The 15,562-nt window shown below is 46.6% G+C and overlaps 1 protein-coding gene across 1 annotated transcript in view; it reads left to right on the forward strand.

The window, feature by feature from the left end:
- Positions 1 to 15,562, forward strand: part of LOC135826660 (uncharacterized) — an 82,550-nt gene that overhangs the window by 1,100 nt on the left and 65,888 nt on the right. Inside the window, exons 2-5 of the mRNA XM_065339261.1 lie at positions 1,643 to 2,021; positions 4,234 to 4,311; positions 11,687 to 11,761; positions 13,953 to 14,027. Of these exons, the coding sequence (XP_065195333.1) occupies positions 1,643 to 2,021; positions 4,234 to 4,311; positions 11,687 to 11,761; positions 13,953 to 14,027 (607 nt within the window). The remainder of the gene's footprint in view (positions 1 to 1,642; positions 2,022 to 4,233; positions 4,312 to 11,686; positions 11,762 to 13,952; positions 14,028 to 15,562) is intronic.

Raw genomic sequence — 15,562 nt, forward strand, 5'->3', positions numbered from 1 at the left:
TGCACCTAATTTGTACTATAGAGCCGCATGCATCCCAAACAGGTCGAAAGGTCACAGCTTAGATACACACAGTTCACAAATATGGTACACATAAGGAGTATTGGTATCCAATTCCCATTCATTTTTGCCAGCACCTTTTGAACCTTGACTGTGATGAGTACGAATTCTGTCATCAGACAGATAAAGTTATATGCAGCACATGTACTGTACGTATGCAGGGCTGCAGAGGCTGCAGGATGCACGGTGCAGTCCCTTATGCCAAGTGTCGGATTTCACTTGCCACAACTGTACTAGATGGGTTCGCCCACGGCAGAATTTTTTGTTGATGTAATCTTTTCTACGACGCACGCGTTGCAAGTCGTTTGGAAAGTTATGGTCCGTGCACGTGCTCTCACACTGCTCTGCGGCAAAATACGCATTTTTTTTCTGAAAAAAAGGTGACGTCAACAAAAAATTCCGCCATGGGTCGGGGTATCTGCAGATTGTGCAGGAGAGATGCGGAGTTGCACACTCTTGTTTATCTACTCTTGGCTTTATGTAGGCAGCGGGGAGGTTGCTAGTGCAAGACTTACAGATCGTAATTATAATTATAGCGCTGAGCTGTGCCGTGGCTCAAAGCATCTCAACTGATGATGACGTAATCAACTTTCTACGGCAAAGAATCCGGGCAACGAAAACTATTTCCGATGTCATCGTTGTGTACTGTCGTGAAGCGATGTCCGACACCTGCGCACTGTACACCGGGAATTTTTTAAGTTCGCGATTTGCGAGCACAGACAACTTTGCACATGGAGATGTTTGGTTGGAGTCAATTTCCCCAGACTCTTTACTACAGTTCTACGTTGTGCGCCGGCTCAGTTGTGTGATTTCACACCCATTGCACAAAAAAACCCGCGAAGGATTCTGGATCGCAAGGGTTTCTGGGTTGACAGTATTGTCACACACACACGCACGCACACGCACACACACACACACACACACACACACACACACACACACACACACACACTCAGGGGGCGTGTATGCCTGACTGTCTAGCCTTAGGTGTCGTGCCTGTTTCCCGTACCTGGATTGTTGTTGTTTTTGTCATCGCTGTCGTCATCGCTGTCGTCATCGTTGTCGTCGTCGTTCGTTGTTTGAATTTTTTGTTCTCACAATGGCCTGTGGGCAATACGTTCTTATCGCTGTTGTTGTTGTTTGAAATCTTTTATTCTCACGATGGCCTGTGGCCAATAAGAGAAAAAGAATTACAGGCACGGGAATCGGATACAGAGAGATCAAAGTTTAGCTGCTTGCTGAAGCAGTAGCGATGGACATAGGGAGTTGATCACATAGGCTGGGCACAATGGAGCTATAGATGTGCTGAGCAAGTACATACGGAAGAGATGACAAGTGGTAGGATGTTTGCTTTGAAATCTCGTCTGGGGTTGATTTGCTGGAGGCTGAGTCGAATGCTATTAAAGAGATGTTGTTGTTGTTGTCGTCGTCGTCGTTGTATTTCGTGGTTGCGGTGCTGGTGGTGGTGGTGTGTGTGTGTGTGCATGTGTGTGCGTGCGTGCATGCGTGTGTGTGTGCGTGTGTGTGTGTGTGTGTATGCATGTGTGTGTGTGTGTGTGTATGCATGTGTGTGCGTGTGGAGTAGTATTGCATTCCCGCTACTTGCTCGTCGTCTTGTTTGCGGCGGCCACGGCACTGCTGTCGGCAAACGGAAAGCAAACGGACCCTCTGTCCACGGGGAATGGCACGGTTCTTGCACCGTCGAAACGTATGGTGCCGGCTTCGGCCGGAGTGCTACCAGACAACAAGAGAGTGCTCCCGCCCGGGGGGAACGGAAAGACCCAGGCAACGTCCCCCTCGCCCACGACGTCAGTGACATCGTCCCCGACGACGGCGGTGGCGACAACATTGCCAACGGCGACAAGATCCCCGTGCGTTGTTAGCGATAGCACTCTTGGTTGTAATGGACCAAGCATCACGTCAGTTCCGCCAGGCATAGGGAGACACGTTGGCATCGCACAATTGTAAGTATTACGCCGTACAGTGTGTGCATGCCGTTGCGAAGAGAAGCGTTCACTTGTAGACCCTGCTTCAGAGTGCAAGTAAAGGTTGACTGCCTCGGATTCGAGTACGATATCCCAGACGACCTCCAGAAACACACACGCACACGCACATGCACACACACACACACACACACACACACACACACACACACACACACACCATTGGACCATTTGACGCCCATCGCCGGAGGCGATCACACACACACACACACACACACACACACACACACACACACACACACACACACACACACACACACACACACACACACACACACACACACACACACACACACACACACACACAGTCACACACACACCAGTAAAGGTTGACTGCCTCGGATTCGAGTACGATATCCCAGACGACCTCCAGAAACACACGCACATGCACACACACACACACACACACACACACACACACACACACATACCATACCATACCATACTGACCAACCACCGACATCTCACTAACTGGATGGCACCACAACAATTGAAAAAGAGCTTTTCCCGCCAAAAATAACGTTTGGCGGCATAGACTATGCAGATCTGCATACAGCACCGTTCGACCCTGCAGTGCAGTTTGATCAGTTGGCGCCCACCTAGCTGGCCTGTCAGTGCAGATGTCGCAGGCTAGGCTGGCCAGGTGTTGAAAGTGCCGTGCACAGTTCGAAGTGAGAGTTTGCACCGTACATACTTTTGAAGAAAAAAACGGTACATTGGATGCCGAATCCATGGAGTTTTCAGGAACATTCTGTATCAGACAAAAATGTGACTTTTCCGGGAGTTTTCTTGAAATACCCGGGACTCTGGGAATATTAGGGAGCTTTCGCTCTAAGTAATTACGTATGAAAATCCGTATGTCGTACGCGCCGGGGAGCGAGGGCAACTTTCATACGTAAATCTCTCTACGGATTTCCGTAGGAAAGCTCTTTCGTGGTGCACGCGGTGGGCGCACGCAGCCAACGCGTCTCCAAAGCAATAAGGCATGTTTAGCAGTCGTGGAGAAGTCACGTAGAGCGAAACCCAACAGCGCTGATTTTTACGTATGAAAATTACGTGCAGTTCCTACGTTATTTTCATACGTAATTCTGTAGAGCGAAACCTCCCTATTGTTGATTTCCCGGGAAAACCGGGAGGTTTGGCCTGCATGACACACACACACACAAATACATACCCCCCCCCCCCCACACACACATATATATATATATATATATTTAAATAGAGAGGTAGGCGAACAAAATTTATATACACACAACAACAAGGTTGTAAGTTTCATAACACTAAAAGCTTTTCACCCATTTTCATCAGTAGGTACATGGGAATGAGCAAGAACGAAAACGAAGCCAGAATTTATACTGGGGGTAGAGAATCAGCAAGAATATTCTTACGCGCCTCAAGTTCACACTACACTACCATAAGAATGTATGGAGCAGTGGAAAAATGCGGGAAACAACACATGAAGGGAATGCAGTACCAGAACAAACACGTGATAAAGTTGTCAGTCTGGTTGCAGCTTGAACAGCCGCAGCACCTTGATGTGCTTCTTTTGTCGACACAGCTATATATACATGCACACACACACACACACACACCATGTATACGTCCGTCGCAAGAGAAGCACGCAAATCTGGATGTGCACCCACAGGCTTTCTCTTATAGCAACGATAGCGAACAAGATCTGAATGAGACAGATCAAGACTTGCGCCAGATAACTGTCTAGTCCACACAACTGGCGAAGCCATGTGAATCAACCACCAATGTGCACCTGGTCTACACCACACGGAGTGCATCGGCATAAAACGGCCAAGACAGTTACCTATGCACACCCTACACTTGCTGGGGTAACCAGTCTAGACAGCACGCTGCTTTGATAGAAGCAGACACTAGATGCACTGGTACCTTGAAGTGAAATTGGATTTACTTTATCAACCAGCCTCGGCTACTGAGTACTGGGAACCCAGAGCCAACAGACATACCAACAACCTCAGCCATGAAAGCTATTATAGTAACGACACACTGGATTGTGGAGCCGAAACTAGTCCAACTTTCAAATACTTTTGGCAAGAAGGTAGCCTTCCGACATTGGACACACACACACGCACGCACATGCACACACACATGCACACACGCACATGCCACCTAACTCTCTCCTACTTCTCTGCTTGTTTTGCAGAACCCTCCTGCGTACTAAAATACGCTCGATACCAAGCATGGCATTCTTCAATTTCAGTTTTACCCGGTTGACCAAGTTGTAAGTATTTTTTGAAAAGATACCATGCTTTTTAAAAAGAAATGAAAAAAGGAATTACCGTATTTTTCCGGTTGTAAGTCGACCTTTTACGACTAAAAATAGAAGGAGAAAGGGTGGGGGTCGACTTACAACCGGGATTCGACTTATAACCGGGAACTATCAGTATCTTACAAAAAATGACCTGCACTGCATGCACGAGTGCACCATGTGTACACATTTTTGCCAGTATATTGGCATTGTTTCAAGGATTGGGGCGGTATACCCTCCAATAAGGAATGTTTACCTGATTTGTTGATGTGTTAGTGGCAGGGAGTGGTTAGTAATGCTTCGATGGGTGAAAACTCTGAAACGCAGAATTGAGACCTCCAGATACGGGGTCGACTTACAACCGGTAAAATACGGTACGTGAGCATTCTCAACCCATGTTGCAGCTCTGGATGATTGTATTATTGAGGTGGGTGTTGACACGAGGTGATTAATCTGAGGTTACTGACAGGTATTTGCTGACAAGAATCTGTTTCTAGAGTCCTGTAATAACCCATTTCTAGAATCCTGTAAGAATCTCTTTCACGAGTCCTGTATGATCGTGTCACTTGTCTTCCGGGCCATTCACACTATGCCCAAAACGTGGCGTACGTGACATTTTCGTCCGGATAGCCATGGCAACGTAGAATGTGACGGGAAAATCGAACGCCTGATACGATAACGTAGACGTTTCCAGGCCTGCACCAAGATTCGTTCTGTTGTTCTCAGCAGTTTGTATCCAAAATAAGCTGTTCACACAGCTGTACGAAAAGCGTGTACGTGCCTGTGTGAATGCGCCTGCATGGAAACGACGTCTGCCAGTACGTGCAGTTCCAAAATGTGACGCATATACTGTAGAGGCAGAAACTTTCGTCGGTCAAACATTCCGTCCAACTCCTAAGAAAGGGAGTTCGTCCGGTTGAAAATTTCGTCCGTGGATCATCTAAATAGTGTATAGAAAAGCTGGACAAATCGACATTAGTCCGGCACTTAATTCAGTCCAAAAGTTCCTTGGACGAAAAAGACGAAATTAAATTCCAGACGAATATTTCTGCTTATACAGTATTGGAACGTAGTATGAATAGCCTGCTAGCCAGGCTGTTTGTATTGGCTGTGCTGTGCTTGCCCACTGCTACACACACGCACACACGCGCACACACACACACACACACACACACACACACACACACACACACACACACACTACTACTACTACTACTACTGTGATATCTGAGCAAGCGTTGTACAAACGCGTCATAAGTTGTTATCTTATTACTTACGTTGCCTGCATGCATATGCGCATGCCTGTTGTTTTGTTGTCTTGTCTTGCTCTGAACGAGGGATAGACAAGTCTTGAGTTTTCCCTATCTGACAAGTGTGTCTTGGTCTTGTGTAGTGCCTGGGTTGCATGTAACAATTTGGCGACGAAGACAACGTCCTGCGCGATGGAGGGAGATCGTGACCGTCTTCCACCATTCGACACGTCCGGACCCCCATCTCAAGTGGCTCTGAGGTGGACAAAATGGGTTCGAGCCTTTGACTATTATCTGACGGGAAAGGACATTACGAACAAGAAGCGTTCAAAAGCACTGCTCTTGCACTTCGCGGGTCTAGAAGTTCAGGATTTATTCGAGGACCTATCCGACCCAGATGACAGCCTTTACAGAACGAGAAGAACTGCGCATAGACACGACAGGACTAGAACCCCTAGACTGGTTAGAAGTAGATTCAGGAACAGATAAATCAGCATTCTCACGGATCTCATCATGTACAATTGAGCCAGGCAGTGACATAGACTCATTCGGCATCGCTGGTAAGATGCTCTTCATTATTGTCGATAGTCATAGTAAATTTATTGAAGCACATGTTTGCTCTGGCTCATCTGCTGCTGTCGCAATTCGCAAGCTGGAGCAGACCTTTGCTCTGCTTGGCTTACCTTATAATATTGTTTCCGACAATGGCCCTGCTTTTGCAAGTAGTGAATTTCGTGAGTTTTGCTCATCTAATGGCATACGTCATACTCTCGTTTCACCATATCATCCGTCTAGTAATGGCTTAGCCGAGCGCGCAGTATAGACGGTGAAGTCTGGCTTGGCCAAGATGTCTGGCCCTGATTTGGAAACCCGCCTTGCTAGGTTCCTGTTCCAATACAGAATGACGCCGCAGTCAACAACGGGTCGTTCTCCGTTTGAGCTACTTTGGAAGGAACATCGTCCCCGCTCACGTCTGGATCTCCTGTTCCCGGACAGCGGCAAGAAAGTCTTGGACAAACAGTGCACTGCCCATGATCGTGGTGGTGCAAATGCATACCAGTTCTATTGTGGTGATGCCGTCTGGGCAATGAATTTCAACTCCTCACCGAAGTGGATAGCTGGCACCGTGGAAGAACAGCTTGGTCCTCTAACATTCACGGTTCGTCTTGTTGATAACAGAGTCTGGAAGCGTCACTCTGACCACCTGAAGAAACGCCTTCGTCATACTCTCGTTTCACCATATCATCCGTCTAGTAATGGCTTAGCCGAGCGCGCAGTATAGACGGTGAAGTCTGGCTTGGCCAAGATGTCTGGCCCTGATTTGGAAACCCGCCTTGCTAGGTTCCTGTTCCAATACAGAATGACGCCGCAGTCAACAACGGGTCGTTCTCCGTTTGAGCTACTTTGGAAGGAACATCGTCCCCGCTCACGTCTGGATCTCCTGTTCCCGGACAGCGGCAAGAAAGTCTTGGACAAACAGTGCACTGCCCATGATCGTGGTGGTGCAAATGCATACCAGTTCTATTGTGGTGATGCCGTCTGGGCAATGAATTTCAACTCCTCACCGAAGTGGATAGCTGGCACCGTGGAAGAACAGCTTGGTCCTCTAACATTCACGGTTCGTCTTGTTGATAACAGAGTCTGGAAGCGTCACTCTGACCACCTGAAGAAACGCCTTCCTGCTGAGTCGGTGCAAGATGCTTCAACTGCTACGTCAGCACCACAGCTTCCATATTCCAGAGCTTTACCTTCTACCACAGCTCTACCGTCTTCAACTGCTCTACCTACTGTTCCGCCGAATGAGTCGATCCGTGAGAATGCTGATTTATCTGTTCCTGAATCTACTTCTAACCAGTCTAGGGGTTCTAGTCCTGTCGTGTCTATGCGCAGTTCTTCTCGTTCTGTAAAGGCTCCTGTCCGCCTTGATCTGTAGTTCGCCTTATCAGATTATTTGCTGCCACGACACAGTCTATGTATTTCTGTTATTCTGGTCGTTTCCATCTGATGGTGGATGGATGTGACATCTGAGCAAGCGTTGTACAAACGCGTCATAAGTTGTTATCTTATTACTTACGTTGCCTGCATGCATATGCGCATGCCTGTTGTTTTGTTGTCTTGTCTTGCTCTGAACGAGGGATAGACAAGTCTTGAGTTTTCCCTATCTGACAAGTGTGTCTTGGTCTTGTGTAGTGCCTGGGTTGCATGTAACACTACTACTACTACTATGTGCAACTGCCACAAAATGGCCACGTTGCTCCCAGAAGCGGGAGACAACAGCGCGAAAGGAAAAGAAACAAGGAGAGTAATTGAGGTGAAAGGGGACCGTTCTACACACAGCTAGTGTTTCTGTCTTTGGTGGCGGGTGAGGTCCTGCGGGCGGGAGAATTGTTCGCTACATAGGCTGCATTGAATGGGCAGATTAGTCCTCTGGTCCTTTCGCAGTCGTTTGCCTCGAGTACAATTATGGCGGTTAAAACCAGCCTGACTCTTCATGCAGCGATCACAGGTCGAGCAATGGTGCTCGCAGCAGTCCAAATTCAGGCTGCACACACACACACACACACACACACACACACACACACACACACACACACACACACACACACACACACACACACACACACACACACAAGCACCGCGGCGGTGAAATTTCGTGAAATATATGAGCCAGGGACTATAGAAACCGCCCTACGACGTTTGATATCAAAATCAAGTTATGACGTTTCAAAGTCACGCGACTCAAAGTTACGCGAAGCGCAGAACTCGTCACTTTTGTTTTGAAAAGACTCAAGTAAGAGCTGTCCTCTTGTTAGGTGTTCGGGGAAGGATTCCGAGCTCGAGCGATTGTCGAGTAACTCATGAGGCTCCACTTACTGTGATTGATTATGGCAACAACATCTAGTAGACGACGCAGCTCGATTCTGTGTGGAGTCGACTAGTCCCTGATGCGAAGGCGCTTGAATCGGACGACGAGAATTTTTACGGATTCAGCGCTGGCACCCGCGAGTCGTCCGCGAGCGATTCCGACGCCGATGCTGACAGCGACGGCGATGATATGCCACCCAGAAGGAGAAGAAGACGTATGGAGTCACAGCAAGCTCGAGTGCTGCTAGTGTTGTGTCGAAAACGCCAAGCCCCGACAGCTCGGAAATTTCAAACGCGGAGAGTGACACCGACTACTCGGAATCGGATGACGAACCAGATACCCCTGCACCTGAGTCACCGACGACGGAGCAGGTGAAGCGTGGTCTCCTCGGACATACGCGATGGGATTGAGAGAGGCTGTGGATGCAAGTTGAAGAATCATTGGAAAGTCATCCCAGAGCAGCAGCTCGAGGACTACATATTTGAAGTCTCTAAACTGCGAGAATCGAAAAAGCGCTTCAACAGTTCAAGCAGTTTGTTCTGGGCGCACTGACTGGAAGCATGCGAAAGTCGATGACTGGCGGTGGTGAACGACCTTTCTATTTCCGCTATCATGTACGTGGTTACGAGCTGTGCAAAGACGTGTTCATGGCAGTTCCTGCTGTTGGAAGTCATGTAATGAAGCGCCTTCAAAAAAAGCAAACAAAGAAGTCGTTCAACTGGCACAACATGGCTTGACTGGGAGAACACCAGAGCACTTGGCCATTTCAGCAGACATGGAGCAGGATGTAGTGCAGTTTATTTAGTCATAATTATGCTAAAATGTACGGTCTACGTCAACCTGCAGCGGAGCGAGGTCGTGCTGAGGACCCTCCAGTATACTTACCAGCATCCGAGAACAAGAAGTCTGCATACAACATCTACACCAAGACCGTCACACAGTATTCGCCTGTTCATTACAGGTCATTTTGCCACATTTGGAGGAGACAGGCAGCACATATCAAAGTGATGAAGCCAAGGACAGACGTATGCGCATTGTGTCACAATTTGTGTGACAATCTGCCGACTCTGGAATGGCCTGCCCGACTGTATGAAGTCCATAGTATCTGTCCGTGAATTCAAACGCATGCTACGCGTATTTTACTTCGGTTAAATGAAATGGCTTTCGTAACCTGCTGATGAGGCTCGATAGAATCATGCTACGATGACCCGGCTTGTAAATTTGAGATCCATTTTTTTCTGCTCGTCTTGACCCTGCCTCCCCTCATTGCTACTTCCATTTTCGTATTTTTATTTTCATTTATTTTCTCTTCATTTCTGACTCTTCTTACTGGTTGTCATCGCTTCCATAATATTGGGCAGAACTGCCCGTTTGCCTTGCGATGTAAAATAAATAAACAACAACAACAACAACAACAACAATCTGCGGTACAAAATTCGTGTCGCCCGTACAGAGGAAGAGACGGAATGTAGTGTCCAGGCGCTGCGTTCGCACACATCGCTAGCACAAGAGGAGCAGCAGTACTACCGAGATTTAGTGGACGGCGCGCAGGCATCACTGGATGAAGCTGAGGGCATAGTTCACTATACATTTGAACTGCCTAACTAGCAAGAATGAAGATATACAAAGAACATTACATACTGTGTACATAAATTTGCTCTATATCGCTCAATTGATATGCCATTATTAAATAGGTGGTTAGGCACATTTTACCATCGCAGATCAACTTGAAATTTTGTTTGAGCACATTACCATACCATACCAACATTTTGAGAGAAAAAATTTTTTTTCTCCAAAAAGTGTCATAGGGTGGTTTCTGTAGTCCCTGGCTCATATTTCAAAAAATGAAACCTTGTGAGGTTTAGCAACGCGAGATGACTTTTCCTTAAATTACTGTAATTTCACAAATTTTCGGTGTGCTTTATTTTCAGTACTTTCGGTGCATCTGCTTCACGCCTAAAATTTCAATACACCATACAACACAAACGCACAAAATCCAATAGGGAACTGCTTCTCTTTACCGCAAATTTCTGTTCACCTAACCTAGCCTTTTGCTCCACAGTCCGTTTCAGAAAGATTAGCAATCAGGTTTTGGTCTTAAAAAGTATGAAGATAAGGGAGATTTGGACAACAAAGTACATATAAGGGCTTGTTAGGGCACGGCAAATTTCTTCTGTTCAGGTTTCGGAACAGTTGGACCAGCCGTTAAGGAGTTACTATTTCGGCCAGGTTTCTGGCCTTTTCCCATGGTTTACAATTTGCCCTGGAAGCCAGTATCAATTTTTTTTATCAAACCCACGATTTATCCCTTCCTTTTTGGCCTTGTGGTTATGAATGCTGTCTGCTGACCATGAAGTTTGGTCACAAAACGAATTGGGACCCATGCCGCTCGTCAACATTTACAGCATTTTTGTTTCGACATGTCCACTCTGACTCCATTATCGATACGAGGAAGAACTCGTTTGTTGTAAACCAGACGTACATGACTCTATCAACGTGAGTGAGTTGTCATTTTTCCTGCTTTCGCGCGGAATATTTCTTCGAGTTCACAGTGAGTTTTTCCAGGCAGCACTCGAGTGCCCATACGGTAAGACGGCAAATTCTGCGGGCGATCGCCAGGATTGCTAATCTTTTTGAAACGGACTGTAATACCGAAAATATTGAGCACCAAGAATTTCTGAAATTAGAGTGTTTTGAGTTCTATAGTACCGTACCGGATATGCAGCTCACTCTCAAGCAGGGCGCTGTAAATTTAGTACTCCCTGACGTCAAGTGCATACCGAGGAAAAAAAGAGAACGTGACTTTTACAAATCACTGCAACTTCGCGTTTTCAAAGTTTCCAGCTTTGTTTCTGTACTCATTCCCAGACTCGAAGTTCCTTTCGAACTTTCGTGTTACTAAACGTCCCAAAGTATATACTTTCGAATTTAGTGGTCACCCCGGTACTGACGTTCGGGCGGGATACTGACTTTCGGACGAGGCTTGTTTGCAGTGGAGAAGTCATTTTTTCATGTAGATGTGCATGCTACGTGCTGCATGTACGAACTGTGCCGGTACTTATTCTTGTTTCGGGCAGTGTGTCACAAGGTGGCTGTGCCAGAGGGGCAGACCACATCATTCTAATGTGTAAGGACAATTGGAAGCCCTTGGTTGTCGCATGCACGGACAACAGAAGATTAACTTTGCCTGTTGTCTCCTTCTCTGCTCCATATTTGTGCTGTTTGTATGTAGGTCAATCTGGAACAACGGCGCACTTACATCTATCTCCCCTGGTGCATTCGCTGGCTTGCCAGAATTATCTGACATGTGAGCTTTTCCCGACAGAATACATGACCAAGTCGTTCTTTTGCATAAAATAATGTCATTATCTCTTGACGGTTTGTTTGCACGTGAAGTGTGTGGGTTGCAGTGAGGGCTTGCCCGTACCCGCGCGTGTGCATTCTCAGGAAGAGTGGGTTTCAACGACTGAAGAAAATGTTAGACAACTTCAGGTAGCTCGGGCCTACATCGCGAAAAATATCGGAGATCAAAAACCACTTTCTCTCCGATTTTGCTCAAATTTTCAGGGTTGAAGCATCATGAGGGCGAGTTGTTAACCCTTTGCCGGTCTAACTCAATGTATGTGAGGGGTGGTCACGCAAATACATGTACACACAACCAGCAATAACTCGAGAACCATGTGATGTAGGTATGGGTAAACCATATATTTTCAAAATCTGTATGCCTGAACGCTTCCAAAAAATTCAAATATGACTAGGTCCAGGCAAGGATAGGGCCCATGGTAGCCCTTCAAGCTGAGAGAAAATACAATTGCGAATGAAATACACGAATATCACAGCACGAAGGGCATACCAAGTTCGTGATGGGGCTGAAGTAGTACGATACACAATCAGGTAAGGGCTACGTCTTTACAAGAAATGTAGGCTCTCTACAATACCGCCATTGAACACCAACACCTCGCTATCGGCGATACGCCAGCAGCAGCAATTCCCATTCCACGATATCGCAGTTTCGGTTTGTTCATCTCAGCGCTGCTCGCGTCAGATTCACTCTCGCTCAGATGAGTACTCAGGCGCGAGCTTACGCATGCCGTGATTCTCACGGCCAGACGAATCAGCTGATCGCACCTGACGAGTCCTTGTGACAGTCGCTGTCGCCGTGTCGGCAGCAAGAAGGCTACCTCTCTGTTTGGAGAATTTTGTTTCTTCATTCGTGGACGATATATTTTTGAACTAGCAGGACTCAACGGAGCTCTTTTTCTCAACACACTACACTGCAAAACTTCCTGGGAGATCGAGCCTCAACTGGTGATGTTACTGCTCTCAGAACGCTTGTCAAACACGGCCCCAAGAGATGCACTCGCATTCTTGAAATGCGCGCGTGGCGGATGGTCGTCTTTTCCAATTTCAACAAACTTCAGTCGATCGATACGGCAAAAATTTGTATGGTAAGCATGGTTGTTTTGCACATCGTCAGAAAGCCTTGGACCTCAGCTACGCGTAGAGCGCCATTTTAGCTGTCTCCTAGCAACAAGACCCCAAAAAATGAGGGCATAACGTACCGATACTATAGTATCGGTACTCTTATGGTAGACCGGTAAAGGGTTAATCCCAAAATGTGGCTAGTGTGTAAAGAATCCTTCCCTGTATTGGGGGCCTGTGAAAGACACACCCATACGTTCGCATTTACGTCGCGAAATAAGAGAAAAACCTACTTTTACAAACAGGAGTTCGCTTTTCATTGGTTTCTATGAGGCCGGCTTGTACTAAACTATGGTACAAGTGCATTTCTATTCTTTTTCTTGAATTCAGGACCACTATAATCACACATTGTTGAGGCAAATACACTGGAATCAATTACGAGAGACGATCATTTCTTCGCATATTTCTGCAAACAGTGGGCAAAGGAGTCCAATGACCTAGCATCATTTTGACAAACCTTTATGACACTGACGCAGTGCTATGCAAATAGCAAGAAAAACTCAATCATTTTCGGGCCAATTTTGCATTTTTTAAATATTTCAAAGCATTTTGGAACCATACCGAATCGGGGTTCGGAATTCCTGTTTCGTCTCCTCACACAGAAGCCTGTTCTTTCAACCAGTGTTTTTTTGCTGATAAATCTTCCCTGACATGTTCTGATACTATGGGAATCGCTGACATGATTGCAAGAAGCAACAGATGAAGGTTGGAAGCATTTATTGTCCTCAATGTAAACCTGTCTCTTTCGTAGAGAACACCTTGTTCGGGCTACTTCGAGGGGCCATAACCCCTCCAAAGTGCCCAATTACATACCCTAATATATTGATTTTCTCATTCTGGACACCCATAGCATTGCAAAAAAGGTGTTAAACTGGTGAATTTTCGGAAAAGGAGTATTTGGGCGTGAGCTACCTTAAAGCCCTTGGTTGTCGCACGCACGGACAACAGAAGACTAACTTTGCCTGCTGTCTCCTTCTCTACTCTGCGGGCCATATTTGTGCTGCGTTTGTGTGTAGGTCAATCTGGTCCAACGACGTACTTACATCTATCTCCCCTGGTGCCTTCGCTGGCTTGCAAAAACTAAAAGAGATGTGAGCTTCTCCTGGCTAAATACATGACCACGGTGTTCTTTTGTGTAGAATAAATTCATTATTATTCTCTTGGTGGGTTTGTGCATCAAAACCTGGATTAAGCGACCATCCCACCATGCAAGCAAAGCGGTCTTTAAACCCAGGTGGTGGTCTTTAGAGCCAGTTCTCATACATTCGTCGCATATGATTGAGGCCCGACTTTGGAGGTGGGGCGGCCATAGAAGGTGGGGGGGGGCCCGGGGGTCCTCCCCGGGAAAAAATTTCAAAAATTGAAGCCAATTGCAAGCATTTCCGGGTATTTCGTGCCATTTCAGTGTACGGTAACTACAATGAAAGTCTTTTTGATTCTGCAACAAACGAAGAAGACGCTACGATTGGGTATAAACATTACCCTCCCCCGGGAAAAAATTCAAAAATTGAAGCCAATTGCAAGCATTTCCAGGCATTTGGTGCCATTTCAGTGTAACCGCAATGAAAGACTTTTTCTGCAACAAACCACGATTGGGGACAAGGATTTGTCACGTTTGCGCTAACCTGCGATCATTGTGCATTGTTGTAGTGTGCTAAAAAAATTAAAAAAACGGCCGAAAAAGTGGGCTGTGACGGCCTTGTGATTGCGCACATACCTGTGCATAATTGTACTTCCATGTACATGTGGAATCCTGATAATTCGAATATGGCTTAATTCGAATATACTGCTTAATTAGAAGTTTTTCCAGGACCGATTTCTATCAATACGATTCCCACATACCGTAAAATCCCGCCAGAGCGCCCCGTCTCTCCTATCCGCCCCTCCCTGACTTCTTGTCAGGGACGGGATTTCTCGTATCTCTGTCGCAGTCTGTGATGCCGCACTGTCCTGCAGACGCGTGCTCGACCCCGTTGGAAATGTACGCAACAGTGCCCACCCTCTTGTCCAGGGATCGCACAAACCCTGAGTTTTGACGGGTCTGTACGACTCGTGGCTCTTGACCTTTGGTCGGTGTACGAGATGCACGAACAGTTTTCGTAGGGTGAGTACTTTTTCATGTAGCACTCAATGCGGCAAGTAGGACTCGCCCATCCGCCCCTCCCCACCTGAAGCGTCGAGGAGGTAGGGGCGCTCTGGCGGGATTTTACGGTACATTTTTCTGATAATTCGAACCTCGAACTGGACATGTCCGGTTAATTAGAAGCTCCACGAATTCCATTTACAGTACATAGAAAATGTGTGGGATTCGTGCTTATCATTCATTCGAAGTTAGCAAAGTGTAATTCGAAGTTCACTGTACGCTGTACTGGTCAGTTCAGTTTGCATGAGCAGGCTGTGCCGGTCAGTTCAGTATCCATGAAATCGGTGTCTATGGTCCATAGCACAACTCTGCGTGACCATGAGAGCCTTTTTCGATATACATATTGTGTTGCGGGTTCATGTTTGGATAATTAGAATGTCCAGATGATTAGAAGTTTTTTTCCTGTCATTTTGAGGTTTGATTATCAGGATTCCACCTGTACTCATATTGACAGGTGTGAAGCATAGAATACTTTCATGCAGG

Source organism: Sycon ciliatum, chromosome 10 (assembly GCF_964019385.1).
Source record: "Sycon ciliatum chromosome 10, ocSycCili1.1, whole genome shotgun sequence".
Lineage (NCBI taxonomy): Eukaryota > Metazoa > Porifera > Calcarea > Leucosolenida > Sycettidae > Sycon > Sycon ciliatum.